At 41.8% G+C, this 19,847-nt stretch overlaps 1 protein-coding gene across 1 annotated transcript in view; it reads right to left on the reverse strand.

Annotated features, from left to right (window-relative positions):
• abcc2 (ATP binding cassette subfamily C member 2) overlaps window positions 1–19,847 on the reverse strand; it is a gene marked incomplete at its 3' end in the record, with an annotated part of 254,616 nt that overhangs the window by 78,551 nt on the left and 156,218 nt on the right. The window contains exons 18-20 of the mRNA XM_084321278.1: window positions 19,581–19,748; window positions 14,905–15,088; window positions 8,497–8,629 (exon numbers count right to left, since the gene is read on the reverse strand). Coding sequence (XP_084177404.1) covers window positions 8,497–8,629; window positions 14,905–15,088; window positions 19,581–19,748 — 485 coding nt within the window. The remainder of the gene's footprint in view (window positions 1–8,496; window positions 8,630–14,904; window positions 15,089–19,580; window positions 19,749–19,847) is intronic.

A 19,847-nucleotide genomic window follows, 5' to 3' on the forward strand; every position in this document is an offset into this window, starting at 1 on the left:
GCTCATCGGGAGCAAGTTTTTACTTACCTTCACGTGGGGTATGTCTGGGAGTGTTGCATTAATTTATTTAAAATTGTTTGGACTTTATGATGTTTTTGGTTTGTTCTTGATTTATTGTGATGTTTCTTCTTGACTTGTTTAAAGAAGACATGTCCGGCCCATGGGCAGGCATGCGTTGTTCATGGCACGGGGTACCACTCAGTGGTACCTCACTGAGTATTAAAGATTTGAGCAGAAGCGCGTGCACGCACATGCACGCGCTCGCGAGAACGCGCTGCGCTCGGCTCGGATCGTTGTGTTTACCTGCGGCGCTACCTCGCATTATCATAACAATAGCCGCTATAGGCTGGTGTCTTCAACCAGTCTGGGACTCTTTGTGATGTAAATATGGAACGTCCCAAGTTGCCGCTGCCCACAGAGTGCACCGCCGTCCAAAGGTGAACGACGGCGAACGAAGGGCCAAATCAAAACAGCCGTCAATTCCGAATTGACAACTGTTTTGATTCAACCCCCCCACCCACCACCACTCACCCCCGGACAACAACACACTCTGCAAACAGCAGCAACCCGGGACATTCCATATCTACATCACAAACTTCGGGACTGAGTAGATAATTAATTAATCTTCTCTTTATTTTTATTATTTATATTAAAACTGAATCAAACCATAAACAAGGTTGCCTGTTGTGATGTTAGATCCTAATGTGAAAAACTGATTTTATATGTCTGCACTTTATGTGCTCATTTTATGCCTGTCTTAATTCTGTTGTGAAGCACTTTGAGCTGCAGTTTCTGTATGAAAGGCTATACAAACAAAGTGTATTATTGTGCGCGAGGGAACATATGCGCATGCGCGCGGGGCCGCGCGTGCGTGCGCGCGCGTGCGCGCGGCGTCATTATCCTGCGTGGCGGCTCAGCCCATAATAACAACGCAACGCTGCCCATGGGGACATTAACGTGTGTTGTCGGGCCGTACAAATACATTTGATTTTATTTGAATTGAAATTGAATCTGGAATCGAACGGGGAACCTTCGCCCCCTTAATGGTGCTCACCAGAAAGGAAGAGAGAGAAGGAGGCCAAGACAGATGCAGTGCATCTACAGTAAATGTCATTCCTGCTATTGCCAGAACACAGTGCGTGGGAAAGATCTATGCTCTATGTGGAAAACGAATGGATCCCCTCCATTACATGTACTAATGGAGGGGATACATTAGTCCTCACTCCATCGTGGACGGTAATTAACAGTATCTGCAACCAATTTGGCTACAGGCTATGTGGCTCAACGTGAATATTAATACAGTCTATATAGCTATAGTTAGGGTGACCATATTGTGATTTCCAAAAAAGAGGACACTCTGCCCCCAGCCTCAAGATACTTAAATGATACTCAAAGATGCCTTATCATTTTAATATATTTAAAGTATGCCTCCTCTGTGTGGATAGAAAATTATTATTTATATTATTTTATATAAAAAAATAATATCTCTCTATAACCAAAGTTACTCAACATGCTTTATTATGCCTAAAGTAATCTCTCTGACAAATCTGACAAAAGAAAATAACTTAAAAATCAACCTATAACAAAATAATAGCTCTTTTCAAGTCTTACTGGACAAAATAAATAACAAAAAATATATGAATTAATGTTCTAAATAATACCTCTTCTGTATTAGAAAACCCAGCTTAAAAAACTATATCTTTGTATCTTTTCAATGTAATGTAAATTATAAAACAGTAACCTCCCAAATATACTAATTTAAAAGTGCACTATGCAGTTTCGGATTTGTTTACTTGTTTATTTGTTAACTTGCAATTAGTGTACAAAACGAATGTATTACACATGTAATTTTAAGGCATCAAAATAGTTTTAAATGATTTTATTTCTCTCTCTGTATAGCTGCATACTTCAATCAATTCAGTAAACTTTGCCAACCACCTCTCGCCTCGCACAGTTTTTCTGTGTCCATGTGAGGTCAGCAGGAAGGGTATAACTCTTTCAGCTGAGTAACAATGTTCATCAAACAGTGTTGAACTTGGGTGCTACAGTCTTGAGTGCATAGTAGTAAAGACATATTAGCATAGTAGGTAGTAATATAGGCAAAGAATATGATTTAGTAGCAAAGTGTTTTTTATTATAATTACATTATATATAATATTTTTCTTCATTTCAGATATTGATTGAAGAAGTGTGTTATTAGTCGACAGTGGAAAATTGGCTGGGTCCCCCCGCCCGGAGCTCGAATAGGAGTGGATATGCATACGAAATCTTGTGTCAGTGTGGTTTTGACTTCAGACAAACTAGAGAACGTGTCAAATTATCAAAGGATGCATGTATAACCCTTTCACTGCCGCACTACCAAACGGTTAACCCTTTCCCTGCGACAATACACAGAAGGTTAACCCTTTCACTGCCACATGACAGCAGGTTAACCCTTTCACTGCCACACTACAGAAGGTTAACCCTTTACTATCACACTACCGACGGTAACCGAAAGGAGAACTGAAGGCGCCGAAGCCCTGACACTGTTAACGTCGAGGCGTCCCACTACATGCCAGCTGGTGGATATGGCGAAGGACAGCTGAGAGGTGATCATCAGTGATAGAGAGAAAAATAGTCAGTTGACTGCTCTGTTCTTCAGCTAAAGCTCCAGGGCCCTCATTCATCAACGTGACTTACGCACAGATATGTGCTTAAGCTGTGCGTACGACCATTTCTAAGTAGAGTGTGGGATTCATCAATTTCAACTTGAACTTGACTTCGTGCTTATGTGTACGCACAGCTCTGAGCATGCTTAGCTGATGCCCAGTGGTAGAATATTGTTACTACGGCATATGCGCTGCTCAGTTCATGCATTAGTTTCAACGCGGAAATAATCTTCCGTGCATTAGTTTCAACACTGGCGTGTTCTGTATGACCCGTAATTCATTATAGTTCATTGTAAAATAGCGACAGTAGTGTAATTATAACGGGCTCACACGCGAACAAGAGGTTGGCCTGCTTGTTTGGCACGGGGGGGCAGACACAGTACACCAACCTCCAAACGCGATTAAATATTGTTTCAAATAAAAAGCGAATTATTTTGTGTCATGTTTCCAAATAAGATTGGTCACGAAATGCTTTCTACTTCAATTTGTTGGTTAGAATAGATGACCTCCGTTGAAACTTCACTGAGACTAACAGTCTATTTGTGAGCTCCCGCACAGATGTGATAATAATAATAATAATAATAATAATAATAATAATAATGATAATAGCTTCATTTTATATAGCGCCTTTCAAGAGACCCAAGGTCGCTTTACATAGATAGGGGGGGGGGGATAACAAAGTAACAAACATAGTGGACAGACACAACATATAAATATGATGATGGAATTCATTCAAGTCCTCTCCACCCTCGGGTCTTTGCCACCGGCACGGTCCATCGTGATATTGGAGATGGATCGAGCAATAGACTGTTACTGTAGCTGTCAAAGCTCCATCACAAATGCAGTTATGTGAATAGAAAGGGATTCCACTCAGTCAATGTTGCTTTGCGCATTTGCCTGATACATGTTGTTGCTGCATGCCGGGAGGAAAGGCATGCTGCATGTTTTCAATTCATTAAATAAAACTGATACTTTTTGCAAGGGTTTACTGACTGTCATACAAATAATCAACCAACTACATACTGTAACTTTTCAGTGCACGTTCTTATTTACATTGTGACAACAGCCTTGTGAGTTCCCGCAGTGACCCGCACACAGACATGATGGAATTCAAGTTCAAGTTTGTATTGATCACATATAGGCAGGCTACACATGGCGTATCTGCTACATCATACATGGCAGTGAGATTCATTGTTCTTGTATATGCTCTCGTATTATTGTTTATATAGGCTACCCAATACTGACATCAAAATAGATTGTATGCCTCTAGAAATCATATGCAGCAGGTAGAAGATTGACGGAAAATCCGTCGTGATTTGGAATAAAATTGAGGAGAACTTTAATCCCTGGGTATTAATCAAGCAAAACGGAAAAAGGCAGTCATATTCCAGCACGGTCTTTATTAGTGTTTGCGCTGCCCAGGCAGCAATGGTTAATAGATATCATATCCGACATCACCGTACGTGTACACGTCTGTCAGCCTGTCTCATAACACGCTTCCCTCGGTTTAGTCCATTCTTCCACATTTCATGGGGGTGTCCATTACCGTATATGGTTAATCGGGGCGGTTTTGGTATGCAAATATGTGAAAGTGTGCACGAGCCTCGGCGCAGGGCCAAGGTGATATTTATCATGACAGGTGTGCGTAGAACCTGCGTACGCACGTGTGGTAAATCCCGTTTCTTTTGTGCGTGCACTCATTCTAAATTCTGTGCTTACGTGTGGAAATAGAACATTTTCTACTGAGGGCCCAGGGCCCTCATTCATCAACGTGACGTAGAAAATGTTCTATTTCCATACTTAAGCACGGAATTTAGAATCTGTGCACGCACAAAAAAAAAGGGATTTATCACACGTGCGTACACAGGTTCTACGCACACCTGTCTTGATAAATATGACTTTGATCCTACGTTTGAGCTTGTGCACTGTTTTAAGTATTTGCATACCAGAACCGCCCCGATTAACCATATACGGTAATGGAATACCCCCATGAAATGTGGAAAAATGGACTAAGCCGAGGGAAGCGTGTTATGTGACAGGCTGACAGACGTGTACACGTACGGTGATGTCGGATATGATATCTATTAACCATTGCTGCCTGGGCAGCGCAAACACTAATAAAGACCGTGCTGGAATATGACTGCCTTTTCCCGTTTTGTTTGATTAATACCCAGGGATTAAAGTTCTCCTCAATTTTATTCCAAATCGCGACGGATTTTCCGTCAATTTTCTACCTGCTGCATATGATTTCTAGAGGCATACAATCTATTTTGATGTCAGTATTGGGTAGCCTATATAAACAATAATACGAGAGCATATACAAGAACAATGAATCTCACTGCCATGTATGATGTAGCCTATACGCCATGTGTAGCCTGCCTATATGTGATCAATACAAACGTGAACTTGTATTCCATCATGTCTGTGTGCGGGTCACTGCGGGAACTCACAAGGCTGTTGTCACAATGTAAATAAGAACGTGCACTGAAAAGTTACAGTATGTAGTTGGTTGATTATTTGTATGACAGTCAGTAAACCCTTGCGAAAAGTATCCGTTTTATTTAATTAATTGAAAACATGCAGCATGCCTTTCCTCCCGGCATGCAGCAACAACATGTATCAGGCAAATGCGCATCGCAACATTGACTGAGTGGAATCCCTTTCTATTCACATAACTGCATTTGTGATGGAGCTTTGACAGCTACAGTAACAGTCTATTGCTCGATCCATCTCCAATATCACGATGGACCGTGCCGGTGGCAAAGACCCGAGGGTGGAGAGGACTTGAATGAATTCCATCATCATATTTATATGTTGTGTCTGTCCACTATGTTTGTTACTTTGTTATTCCCCCCCCCCCCCCCTATCTATGTAAAGCGACCTTGGGTCTCTTGAAAGGCGCTATATAAAATTAAGCTATTATTATTATTATTATTATTATTATTATTATTATTATTATTATTATTATTATTATTATTATTATTATTGTTATTATTATTATTATTATTATTATTATTATTATTATTATTATTATTATTATTATTATTATTATTATTATTATTATTATTATTATTATTATTATTATTATTATTATCACATCTGTGCAGGAGCTCACAAATAGACTGTTAGTCTCAGTGAAGTTTCAACGGAGGTCATCTATTCTAACCAACAAATTGAAGTAGAAAGCATTTCGTGACCAATCTTATTTGGAAACATGACACACAAAATTATTCGCTTTTTATTTTAAACAATATTTAATCGCGTTTGGAGGTTGGTGTTCTGCGTCTGCCCCCCCGTGCCAAACAAGCAGGCCAACCTCTTGTTCGCGTGTGAGCCCGTTATAATTACACTACTGTCGCTATTTTACAATGAACTATAATGAATTACCGGTCATACAGAGGTTGAACACGCCAGTGTTGAAACTAATGCACGGAAGCCTATTTCCGCGTTGAAACTAATGCATGAACTGAGCAGCGCATATGCCGTAGTAACGATATTCTACCACTGGGCGTCAGCTAAGCATGCTCAGAGCTGTGCGTACACATAAGCACGAAGTCAAGTTCAAGTTGAAATAGATGAATCCCACTCTTTGCTTAGAAATGGTCGTACGCACAGCTTAAGCACATATCTGTGCGTAAGTCACGTTGATGAATGAGGGCCCAGATTTCCTGCAATGTCCTCAACCCTCCTCGTTAAAGTTTCTCCAGGCATAATGCTGCAGAGTCCAACAAACACTCTTTAACATACTGCAAAACACCTTTTCAGTGTTTGTGAAGATTAACAAGTTAAATATAAAATGGAACACTGATGTAATTATTGTTTTTGTTTTTACTGTTTATTACTTATGTTTATTCTTCTGATTACCAGTAGCAGCTAATCAAAATATATAATTCACTACTTTTTACAATAGGCAACAATGAATATTGAGCAGAATTCAGTTCAAGTTAATGTTGGTTCGGCCCTTCAACACAGTTCAGGTGTCTCATGTGGCCCCTTGTAAAAATGAATTGCCCACCCCTTTCCTAGCCACTCAGTCAGGCTTCAGGACTGGTCACTCCACGGAGACGGCCCTCATAGCGGTCACAGAGGCTCTCCCTTTGCAAAAGCGAAGGGCTTCTCCTCTGTCCTGATTCTCCTCGACCTGTCGGCAGCCTTTGACACGGTCAACCATCAGATCCTCCTCGCATCCCTCGCAGGAATGGGAGTGGCTGGCTCTGTGCTGGCATGGCTGACATCCTACCTCAACGACCGCTCCTACCAAGTATCATGGAGAGGGTCCCTGTCGGCCCCCTGCCCCCTTCGGACGGGTGTCCCAAAGGGCTCGGTCCTTGGACCCCTCCTCGTCTCCCTTTACACCAAATCTCTAGGTAACATGATCACGTCCCATGCCTTCTCGTATCATTGCTATGTCGATGATACTCAACTCTTCCTCTCCTTTCCTCCCTCAGATATCCATGTCTCTGAGCGGATCTTGGCTTATATGTCCGACATCTTCGCCTGGATGACGACCAACCACCTCAAACTGGACCTAAGTCAAACGGAACTGCTCCACCTGCCGGCCAAATCCTCCCCGCTGACCGACCTTTCCATCACAGTGGAACATTTAGCCGTAGCCTCGTCCCTGAGGCCAAGAACCTTGGTGTAGTCCTTAACAACCGGCTGAACTTCTCCGCTCACATCGCTGCAACGACCAGAACCTGCAGGTTCGCCTGAGCAATGTCAGAAGGATCCGCCCCTTCCTGACAAAAGAAGCCACCCAACTCCTTGTCCAATCAACAGTCATGTCTCGCCTTGACTACGGCAATGCACTGCTCGCTGGTCTACCGACCACCGCCACCAAGCCCCTTCAACTCATTCAGAACGCAGCCGTCCGTCTGTTCTCCAACCTACCAAAGTCAGCCAATGTTACCCCGCTTCTTAGGGACCTGCACTGGCTCCCCATCACCGCACAAATTCGCTTCAAGATCCTCGACCTGGCATATCGCGAGGGTCATCAAAGAGAAGCCGCCTATTCTCTGTCCTCGCTCCACAATGGTGGAACGAACTTCCCACCACAGTTAGGACAGTCGAAAACCTGATCAATCTTTCGGCTGTCGACTAAAAACACACTTCTTCAATCAATATCTGAAATGAGAAAGAAAAAAAAGAAATACTAACATTCTTACTGTCTTATACTATCATGCACTCTTCCTACTATACTAATATGTCTTTACTACTATGCATTCATCACTGCAGCACCCAAGTTTCAGCACTGTTTGATGAACATTTTTACTCAGTTGTAAGAGTCATACCCTTCCTGCTGACTTGTCGTACAGAACTTGTAAGTCGCTTTGGATAAAAGCGTCAGCTAAATGATCAAATGTAAATGAAAGGAAACACACTCTCTGGTCTGTGAGATGTATTTTCTTTATTGTGAAAACGTTCCAAGTAGGGATGCTCGATATTGGCTTTTTTACCGATACCGATATTCCGATATTGTCCAACTCTTAATTTCCGATACCGATATCTACCGATATCAACCGATACCGATATATGCAGGGTTTCCCCGTCCAAAAAACTGAATAATTTCAGGTAACTAATAATTTCACTGGATATATACATAACAAATATTGTTATTTTTTTTTTTTTTTTTTAAACCGATACCGATATTTTCCGATATCACATTTTACTGCCGATATCGGACGATAATATCGGTCAGGCGATAATATCGGACATCCCTAGTTCCAAGCCATCCTTCCCTACGTTGGTTCACTTCCTTCGAGTCTCAGCGAAAGAGACTGATTTTATCCGTGTTAAAACTGTGATGCTTCCAGTCACTCTGGCCTGTGGTCGTCATGCGTCTACCTACCTTCCATGGCGCTGACTGCGCCGGATACTGCTCTCTCTTTTCAGGGTGACCGCCACCACGTCCTCCAGGGGGGAGTCGGCCTGAGTATCCTCACCTTCAGGAGTCAACTCCACCTCCTCCACCACCATGGTGTCTGAGAGAGAGAGAGAGAGAGAGAGAGAGAGAGAGAGAGAGAGAGAGAGAGAGAGAGAGAGAGAGAGAGAGAGAGAGAGAGAGAGAGAGAGAGAGAGAGAGAGAGAGAGAGAGACCTTCACAGTACTATGCCGCAATATATTGAAATACAGTACATGGCTTATTATTCACAGCAGCTCAAAATAATACAGTTTATTTTTTTAATAAAAGTTGACCAGGCAACCTAAAATATCACAAAATAGCTCAGACTTTGAAGTGTGGGTAACCAAACACAAGAGGTAGCTTACTTCTAGATTGGGTAGACCTACTTCTAGAAATATTGGGTACCTCTACAGAGATCGGGTACTACTAGAGAGATTGTGAACTTCTAGAGAGATTGGGTACGTCTAGAGAGATTGGGTACTTCTAGAGAGATTGGGAACTTCTAGAGAGGGGAACTTCTAGAGAGATTGGGAGAGAATTTAAGTCTTAATCCCTTGGTAGCAATTGCATTGTTGTTAACATATTTATGGAAATGGTTGTACAAAAGACGGTACAAAGACAAATAAGAAAATAATAGAAACATAAAATAAAGAAATAGAAACACAAGTTTAGCCACAATATTCCTGTTTCCATACGGTCACATCTAGTGTCAGCAGATATATCTATAGATATAAACAGTTATGTACATAGTGAGCGAATCATATTGCTGTACAGAAAGATGTATTGGTGACGGCAGACAATGGTGGCTCGTTTGTACACGTGCATGTGTGTGTGTAGGAGCCACATTCTTTATACAACAATAGGGTGAATATCTTTATTGCCCCATTAGATATGTAGTTTATTATCTTCTTTGTGCTTTCGGTTTATTATGTAGGTTTATTATTATATATCATTATGTAAATCAATATGGAGTCTTGCCTGGTCTACTCCCCTTTTCAAGTCAAGTCAAGAGTTTTATTTGTCACGGCATACTTTCCCCCCTTACCGCTCCTATAATATGACACGTAGTCTGGGCCTTATTTAGAGCGGTACCATACAGTTTTTGAATGCACTTAATTGTTTGTTTATCTTCATTTACCAAACCCTTTTTGTTTGTTTTACAGTTATAGCAAGCTATTGGGGCTGTTAAAATACTTTACTTTAAAATAAATTGTGTTTTTTTATAAAGTATGTCGGATATCTACAATATGTTCGGAGCGTGTCTAACTGCATACATCGTACCATAAGATTTGGGTATTTATAGCGGTACATAGAGAGACAGGTTGGACTTGCATACAGGGTGAGAATTTAGGGACAGAGTGGCTAAAAGCAGTGACCACACAGCGTCCAAGAAGAAAGGCCAGGGAGTCAGTCAACAGAAGACTATATATATATATAAATATATATATATCGGATTTATTTATTATTATTTTTTTTATAATAAATAAAATAAGAAATAACCATTCAGTACATTTATATCTATGTGTTAATTTGTTACATTTAGTTTCACTAAGTTAGGAAAGTAATGTTTTAAGTCAAGCCTGATGTTGCCTTGCACAAAAGAATGATCCCAGTCTCTTCCACACAGTGACAGTGAGGCATACAGTTTATTAATTTAATGAATGAAGTTTATTTTCTGTCTTTGTTTACAACAAATCAAAAACACACTTGTGATCCTTTACAATTCTTAAAAACTAAATATATTTTAATAAAAAAATAAAATAAAAACGTGGATTAAATTCTTTATTTTTTTTACTTTTTTTGGAAAATAAATTTGGACAATGGGTATCGGTATCGGGTATTGGCCGATACCCAAACCCAGGTATCGGTATCGGGACTGAAAAAGTCGGATCGGTGCATCCCTATCTGAAAGCCAGAGTGCAGTCTTATAAAGAGGCCATCAACCAGTTGAAAGATGAAAATGACTCTTTAGTACAGAGGTTGGACGTGAAGCAATCTCCCTTGTCTACTCAGTCCTCTGGTAATCAGGTGGGCATGTGGGGGGTGAGAGTCTAGCTGTTGGTTCCAGGAAACGTAACCCTAACCCTAACCCTAATCCTGGGGGGTCAAGCGCTAATTTTTATGAATGGTTGGATGAAATTAATGCCACTTTGGTCTACCGCTCCTACACTGGAGCTGAAAAAGCATTGTACATTTATGAGCATCTGGGGGGGGGGGAGCAAGGCAGGAGATAAAGTATCGCACACAGGCTGAACGATCAAATCCAGTACAGGTGTTAGACATTCTCCAAGAGATATATGGGCAGCCCCAGTCACTCACTAAGTTACAAAGACAGTTATTTGATAGAAGACAGCAGGATGGGGAGTCTGTAAGGGAATATTCACATGCATTAATGGCTATCATGGAAGAGATCAGTCACTGTAAGGTGAAGGAGGCGTGGTGCGTAGATTTTGCCTTGCGTGACCAATTTTCAGAAAATGTATCTGATATCAGTCTCCATCGAGAGCCGTATTTCGCCTAAAGGTACATGCCTAAGTAAATGGAAGATTGCTCCACTTCTGCAAGGTCAATTTGCATGTTCTTGGTATCTAGGAACATCTAGGGACCTGGGGGTATGTATTTCCAGTGTCAGAAATATTGTGTCTGTTACTAGGCTTGATTAAATTGTGATGAAACAAAGGAGAATATAAATGATGATTTATGATTTTTGCATCTTTGATAAAAAATTGATACGGGTAGAAGAAAATGCTCACTGAGCTCATTCACCATCTTATTGAGATCATGTGTACAGAAAATCTAAGCAAATGAACCGCGGGAAGATGATTAAACAGAAGGATTTGTAGATACAGTAATTAATGATAATCGATTTTAATTATAAATTCATATTTGACCTTGAACTTGACCTTGACCTTATTATGGCCAAATCATACATCTATGGATAGGGAAAATGCTCCTCTTTCCAATGGCAGGGTTGAATCTGGATTTAGTCATTTCCTTGCGGTTTTTACGATAATTAGCATTTTCCGATAAATGTGTATTTCCGATAAATCGTATAAAACATCGATAAAAATGAAAAAATACACTTTGACTACTGTTTTTGATAGGGTTATGGTCTTTACTCTTGGCTACAAAATTATATTTAAAAACATTGACCTCTTAACATCCAAGGGCCCACATGTGGACGATTCTTTGCCGACCTCTAGTGGCTCGGGTGTGCATTTCTTTTAATACAATATATAGATATAATTAAAGCCCTATTTGTTGCCTGTCGATTGCCCTTTCAGGTGACAAAATCCGTTCAGCGGTTCTCGGGTTACATGCCGATATGTGAGGCGTGCCCCAAAGTACGCAAAAGTACACATTACCACCCCGACTCCCGGGGCTCTACTGTAGCTCCGTCAATCATTTGGCGATCTCGAAAATCTTTACACAGGGTTGTAGCCAATGAGTGTGGCTTTCCAATGATACCCCATGATATGATAAATGGGGAAAAGAAAAGTCCCCTATAGGGGGACCTTAAGGCTTAACAGGTTAAAGAAAACAACTCGGCAGCAACCAACCATGTCGTTTTTTTAGCTCCGTAGAGAAGCTTTTCAGTAGGGGGAGGAAGCGGAGTACGGGGTAGAGCGTAGAAGGCGGGTGGTGGGTTCCTGTGAGAAGGTGGAGGCCACGCCAGTAGAGGCGAGTGTGGTTACTGCTGCGATGGAGGTTAAGCCTGAACCTATGCTTGCTAAAGTTTTAGATATGTTACAAAAACAACAGGTTTTAATTGATGATTTATCACAAACATTTTCAAGCACTTTGCAGGCATCAGGGTCCAGGAGAACAGACGCCCGTAAATGGCAGCCGCGATACGATGCCTCAGGGCAGCCTATTTGTTTTAAGTGTCAGAAAGCTGGCCTTATCGCACGATTCTGTGTGGCCCCACGGCCTAGCCATAGTCAAGACCAGTGTTGGGCAAGTTACTTTTAAAAAGTAACTAGTTACAGTTACTAGTTACTTCTTCCAAAAAGTAACTAAATTACTTACTCAGTTACAAATTATAAAAGTAACTAGTTACTTCAGAAAGTAACTATTGCGTTACTTTCAAGTAATCTTTTTACATAAACAACATACACAAATCTAAACTATTTTAATGTTGCTGTGGGACAAAGTGAGACTAGCCTCCAATCAAATGCCATGTATGTAGATATTATAATTACTATGTTTATATAGTGGATCATACAAATACAAACACAATAGATGTTTTGGAACTTTTGATATGTATTGCCCCTCAACAGGCCACAACTGGGCAACATTAAATTATGCTTGTTAAGCACTATACCAAAAATAAATAACAAATATATACTGATTGATTGACCATTTTAATTAACAGATTGCAGAATAGGTACAGTACAGTACAGTTCATTACACACAATTGTTAAGGGGATGCAGACCAGAGAAAGTCTTTCGTCTTGTTTATATCAGGGTCCCCCCATTTTCAATTCATGACATTTATGACATACACAACATACAGATATAAGAATCTAATCTAATCATCTAAACTAATCTAATCATGACATTTAAGACATGCATGATATATATATATCTGAGCACCTGAAGACTGTGCTATTAAACCAGGAAGTGCAGCACTGTTGATAAGGCTGTAGCCTCCACTACTGTATAGTGCCCTGTGCTGCAACACAACTATAACAAGAGCGAACAAATAACACTCGTGGACCTGTCGTTGACTGAGGGTGAAGCCACAGACATGCCTCGCATCGCTACATCTGGCTGAGGTAGTGGCCGGGGAGGGCGTTTCTGTTCATTCTAAGCAGGTGGGTCCACAGGAAGAGCAGGTTATGATTAGGGAGCACTGGGTGCAAGGAGAGGGGAGTAGAAGTGAGGAAAGTGAGGATGATAGTATGATTTGGATTGGTATTGGTAGTGGGTCAGAAGAAGGCTTGGGGGCGGATCCCAAGGAGGGGGGTCCGGAACGGAGCCAGCATGGTAGTCCGGATGACTCTGAGGAACAGTCCCATCATCGAGACCAGGGGGCACGATCTGAACCGGTGAAACCGTGCCCACACAGAGAACAGAGGGCACCGGAGGAGAAAATCATGCTCCCGGTGCAGGTGCGTCGGTCACAACGTAGCAATGCGGGTGTACATTCTAATCCCTTTAATCTGCCGCGATCTGCTGTCCGTCTTCTAGGTGGGAAGAGTGCGGTGCTAGGGGTTGGGGCGTCACAACTTGAGCATTGTCATACAGCGGTGGGCTCCTTCGGGACCAAAGACAGACTTGGAGATCAGTGGGACACTGATCAGTTTTCTAGGGGGGTGAGTGTGGCCGGGTGGGGGTATTGTGGGTGTGGCTCTGGCATCAGCGTGTATTTCAGCCTGGCCGGATGGCGGCTGGAACGAACACTTCCTAGTTGGGAGCGGGCGACGATAGCAGCAAACATTTTCCCACGCATGGTTCCCCTGTTACAGGACGAGAGAGAGTGTGGCGTGTAGATACTCGAGTGACAAAGTGTCCTGGTGAGTAACTTGACTGTAGTATAAAGCGGAGCTTGCTTGTATTATCATGTCGCTAGGTTTATGTGCACTGTCTAGTTGTTTATACCGTGTATGGTCTTCCCTAGGGAACGACAGACAGTGAACAGCGAAGAGGCGGGGCGTTGTGCTTACGCCTGGCGACACAAAGGTATCGCTCGCTTCTTTTGTTTATGGTTACACACACTCACAGACTGTTTGTTATAAGTAGTAATACAGACGACCTGTCCTGATTTCCCTCAGGTTGGGGAAATAGACGTACCGTTGCGGTCCAGGTGTGTGCTGTGTGTGTGTGCTGCGCCGGGTGTTCAACTCATTTGTTGAAAGTATAAGTCTAGCTCTCTCTCTCGTTCGTTCGTTTGTATTACCGTGCATTCCCTTTGTATCATTATGTGACTGTGTGTGAGTGTTTTATAATAGATATGGTGAAGCTAAGTGGTAACTATAAATGTTTGTCTTGTAGTGTGCAACAGCCAGCATTTAATATAAGAAGGTTCATGAACTGCTGTTATGCTTTGATATTCATTGTTTGATTTCCATGTCATGACAGGTGGTGGTCAACAGGTGGTCACTGCTTTTGCCTACCTTATGTTAGGGTGAGCATTGATGTGAGATTCAGTCTGTCTCTCTTTTTATTATATACATTGTGATAACTATATTTGTATTAAAGCAACCTATTTCTATACTACAATATTCAATAAAGATAATTATCTTAAATATAATTACTTTGTTCGTCTGTTGTATACCCTAAGCCTCATGGTTACAGTTTGGCACGTGCATGGGTGCGTGCGTGCGTGTGTGTGTGTGCTCAGTTGCTCACCAGTCTGTTTCTCTGCCGTGTTGCCCTCCTCTTTGGCATAGATGTCCAGGAACTCCGAGAAGGCTCCCTTGCTGGCACGGAGGCTGTTGTACGAGCCCACTTCAGACACCACCCCGTCCACCAGGACCACAATCGCATCCACGTAGGGCAAGAAGCTCACACCGTGAGTCACAAGGATACGGGTCTGGAAGAGGTAACGTAATAATTTTTTTTATTACTGACTCTGTGTACTTGGGGGGGGGGGGGGGGCACAGTGGTAAGAGCTCGCCACAAGAAGGTCCCAGGTTCGAACCCCGGTGGGAGGCCTTTCTGTGTGGAGTTTCCACCAATGCATGCTTGCTAGGTACATGCTATTGTCATTCACCTTAGCCTTTACACTCTGCCACTTAGACACATTACATCCACACTATGATTATTGTACTGTAAATGAAAGCTGTAATTGCACTGCACTATTTCACTATTTTACAGTCCATTTTTTTTTTTACTTTTATTTATAGCATTTTCAGCTTTTTCTGCCCACGCAGGACCGATAGAGGGAGAGAGGGAGAACGGGAGAAGAGGTAGGGAAGACATGCGGCAAATGGTCGCCGGGACAGGGAAACGAACCCGGGACGACCGCTTCGCGACTCAGCACGCTATGTGGTGTGCTACTGGAGCGCCCCTGCTGTGAAGCACTTCTTGTATGAAAGGTGCTATACAAATAAAGTTTATCATTAATATTGTTGTTATTATTATTATTATTATTGTCCTTGACCAAGAAGTTCTAGATGCTCCCACTCTCTCAGAAGTACCCAATCTCTGTAGAGCAGTGGTCACCAACCTTTTTAAGCCCAAGATCACTTTTTTTTGGTGAAGGCAAGATCTACCTATTGAAGCGTTGAGATAAAAAGACAGCCAAGATTGTACTTTAAACTAAATGACTTTTATTTGCCTGTATTCTAATTACTGTACATGCAATGCTTTGGTCCAACATTAAAACGTCAAAGTAGAACTGTAATATGTACTTTCTCAGTCAGTGCTAAGTGCAGTCATCTTATGCAGCATCACTTTTCACATCAAAACAAAAGTAGAACTGTAATGTGGACTTTCTCATATTATTAACATTGACAAACATATTTACAATTAGCATTTTATAAAGTAGAACTGTAATGTGTACTTTCTCAGTCAGTGCTAAGTGCAGTCAGTGCTAGGTGCAGCATCACTTTTCACATCAAAACAAAAGTAGAACTGTAATGTGGACTTTCTCAGTCAGTGCTAAGTGCAGTCAGTGCTAAGTGCAGCATCACTTTTCACATCAAAACAAAAGTAGAACCTTAATGTGGACTTTCTCATATTATTAACATTGACAAACATATTTACAATTAGCATTTTATAAAGTAGAACTGTAATGTGTACTTTCTCAGTCAGTGCTAAGTGCAGTCAGTGCTAAGTGCAGCATCACTTTTCACATCAAAACAAAAGTAGAACTGTAATGTGGACTCTCAGGGAAAGATAAAAAATATATAATAATAATAATAATAATAATAATAATAATAATAATAATAATAATAATAATAATAATAATAATAATAATAATAATAATAATAATAATAATAATAATTTCTGGGAAATATCTACAGGGAAAGTCTCAAAGATCGACCAGTTGATCGCGATCGACGGGTTGGTGACCACTGCTGTAGAGTGTAGAGGTACCCAATATTTCTAGAAGTACTGTAGGTCTACCCAATCTCTGTAGAAGTAACCTGCCTCTTGTGTTTGGTTGTCTGCTCTGACCCACAGTGCACCCACTTAAATGCATTATTTTGAGCTGCTGTGAAGAATAAGCCATGTACTGTATTTCAATGTACGCACGCTCGACCGAAACGCACTCTTCTGTCGAACTTCTTAATTTATAATTTTTTAGTTTTAAAGGGGAACTATCTTATAAATGGCCTTTTTCAGTGTTTAGCATTGTTTCCTAGCTATGTGGACTTATATTAATATGATCTATGTCTCTAATTCTCATATTGGCGCATTCTTCCAATTCTCCTCTCACAATATTCACCCTCACTGAACTGAGTCATCTGAAAATGTGATGATTTGTGATGTCAGAGAGACTCAGCTGCATGATAATGTGGCAGATGCCACCAGGCCACACAGTGGTTTAGGAGCCCAGCCTCAAAACGGCTCGAGATCTTGAGGTAGAAAAATGCTGTTTTTGAGGACTTGATTAGAAATACAAAACAATGAATTAAAAAAAATTATAATTACAGAGGTGTTCCATAAACTCACAGGAATTGTGTAAAAGTGCCCAAATAGTGAAAGAAATAGTAAAATAGTTCCCCTTTAAAATAAATAAATAAAATGTAGCGTCCTGCTATTAACACTTTGATTGCCATGCAGTATGCCCATCCTTATGCCCAGTCTGCCAGTGCTGTAACCCTATGGAGATGTTTACCTTCTTTGCAGGGCTATAACTTTTTAAATATAGCTATATCGACATTAATATGGCCCATTCAACATCGGGTATCTATCGTTCCGGATGTGGGAACGTTATATTTTTTCATTCATACATTGTTGTGTTAATACCGTCGAGAATATAAGTATGTTTTTAAGGTTTTCTGCAGTCATTCTTAAAACGTGAGTTATAGGCCCTGACGCATATGATAGATTATCGATTGGCGTTTCTTTCCTATACACGCTATATTAAAAAATTCAAATGTATATGATCGGTATACATTATGCTTCATCATGCGTGAAGGAAAGGGGGGGGGGGTCGTTTATAATTCCTTGATCGTCAGTAATGGCTTTATTTAGTATGGGTTGATCAGATGGAATGCTGTGAAATTAATAAACAATCGGGCTGAAAATAACGTTATATTCCTCTTACCGTTCGCCGATGAGACTGGAGGAAAAATATTCCAATTATTTGACGTCGATCTGCTAGATCCATTTCCCGTTTGTATGACGCAATAAACGCCGAAATCATATTGATTATTGCTTTTCGAAAGCAATCCCATGCACTCGAGTGTTTGTCTGGATCCATGTAACAAGATATTATTGCCGGAGGGATTTCCTCGATGCACCGAGCGGCTTGGAGTGTAACTCGCCGGACATCCACCAGGCGGCGGTATTGAGGCGTTGCAATATCAGACTGCAGTCCCGGAGGAAGGCTGGATGAATTATGAATGCCATGGCGAAAAAATTAAATATTGATCCCAAAAACTTGTTTATTCATTGTTGGCGTTCAACGCATGGCGGGCAATAATGAATTATCACGTTGTTGGCGTCCAATGTGTTAACGACTCACCAACTTGTACCAAAACACGGAAGAGGCTTGCTGTATCAACTTGCTGACACACACAACGTCATTACTGTAATGCTTTCATGCTTGCTTGAATTTTGGGCAGATAAAAACATACAGCAACAACTGGACAATACCCACAAAAACTATATTTATGGGCAATTTGGCGAGTTCAGACCTCAACCAAACAAGCATGTTGAGCCTCACGGCTCAGTGGATGAAAACATGAAGCCACGTTACAAGCCCAAGACTTCCCTGGCTTGCATTAGGCCTGGCAATTTTTTTTGCCATTGTGTCTATACATTGCTTTCTTGTTCGAATGCATTTATTTCTATAGACCAGTGACATGCAATATAATTGACGCAAGCAATGGGCTAACGTTAGCTGCTAGGTTATCCCATAAATAGGCTAAGCTAACTAGCGTTAGCCGCTAACCCAGGAAACGCTCAAAGCGGACTCCACGACACAAGTTCCATTTGTGAGAAAAGGGGGTGGGTTATATTGACAAGGCTTGACAACAGAGGCTCAAAGATAACTTCATATTTATTGGTTATTGGTTTCTTTATATCGGGCATCCAGTTTCCATCACCGTGTGTGCAACTCATCCTGTGCTGACGTTCGAGAGTGACATCATCGCCTACGGCAGCTTACACGCTAAAAACGCAAACCGTAAACAAAAACCGGAGCGAACCAGACTGCAGTGTGTACACAAACCAGAGGGGGAGAGGGAGGGGGGAGTTCGCACTCAGGACGGAGCCAGGACGGAGCGGAGCACCCGTTCCTAATGAGAAAGCCCCCTTATACCCTCAGCCCTGGCCCCTCCCCTCTACCAACCCCAGGCTCGCACGACCAACAGCGTCACCTGAGCCTCCGGTCAATGGTCTCTAACTACACACCCTCAAGACCCCTACGCTCTGCATCTTCTGGCCGCCTCAGACCTACTCCTATCCAAGCTCCGGGAGGGTCATCAAAGAGAAGCTGGCTATTCTCAGTCCTTGCCCCACAATGGTGGAATGAACTACCCACCCCAGTTAGGACAGCCGAATCCCATCCAATCTTTCGCCGTCGACTAAAGACGCACTTCTTCAACCATTATCTGAAATAATGAAAAAAGAAAAAACGAACCCTAACTAACCTTACTGTCATGCACCTGTCCTAATAAACTAACCTACACTGTAACACGCAACACTTTGATGAACATTGTTACTCAGCTGATAGAGTTGTACCCTTCCTGATGACTTGTCGTACAGAACTTGTTAGTCGAGTGTGCAGAGTGACAGCCAGGCTGACCAATGACCCCGACCTATGGGTCGCTACAATACAATTGATTTTTGTATAATAATTTGATTAATTTGGTGTGTCGAGCTGAGGAAGACGGTCTCCATGTATATACCTTGTCTTTGAGTAGTCCTTTGGGTCCTATAACCTTCTCAAAGAGGTGCTTGCCCACGTGGGAGTCCACAGCAGACAAGGGGTCATCGAGCAGGTAGATATCAGCCTGGCTGTATGCTGCCCTGGCCAAGCTAACACGCTGCTTCTGACCGCCCGATAGGTTTATACCCTGAGGAGAGGAGAGGAGAGGAGAGGAGAGGAGAGGAGAGGAGAGGAAAAAGCAATAAGATGAAATCAAAGCAGAGGAGAGGAGATGAGGAGAGGACAA

Source organism: Notolepis coatsorum (assembly GCF_963971535.1).
Source record: "Notolepis coatsorum genome assembly, chromosome: 9".
NCBI classification, from domain to species: Eukaryota; Metazoa; Chordata; class Actinopteri; order Aulopiformes; family Paralepididae; genus Notolepis; species Notolepis coatsorum.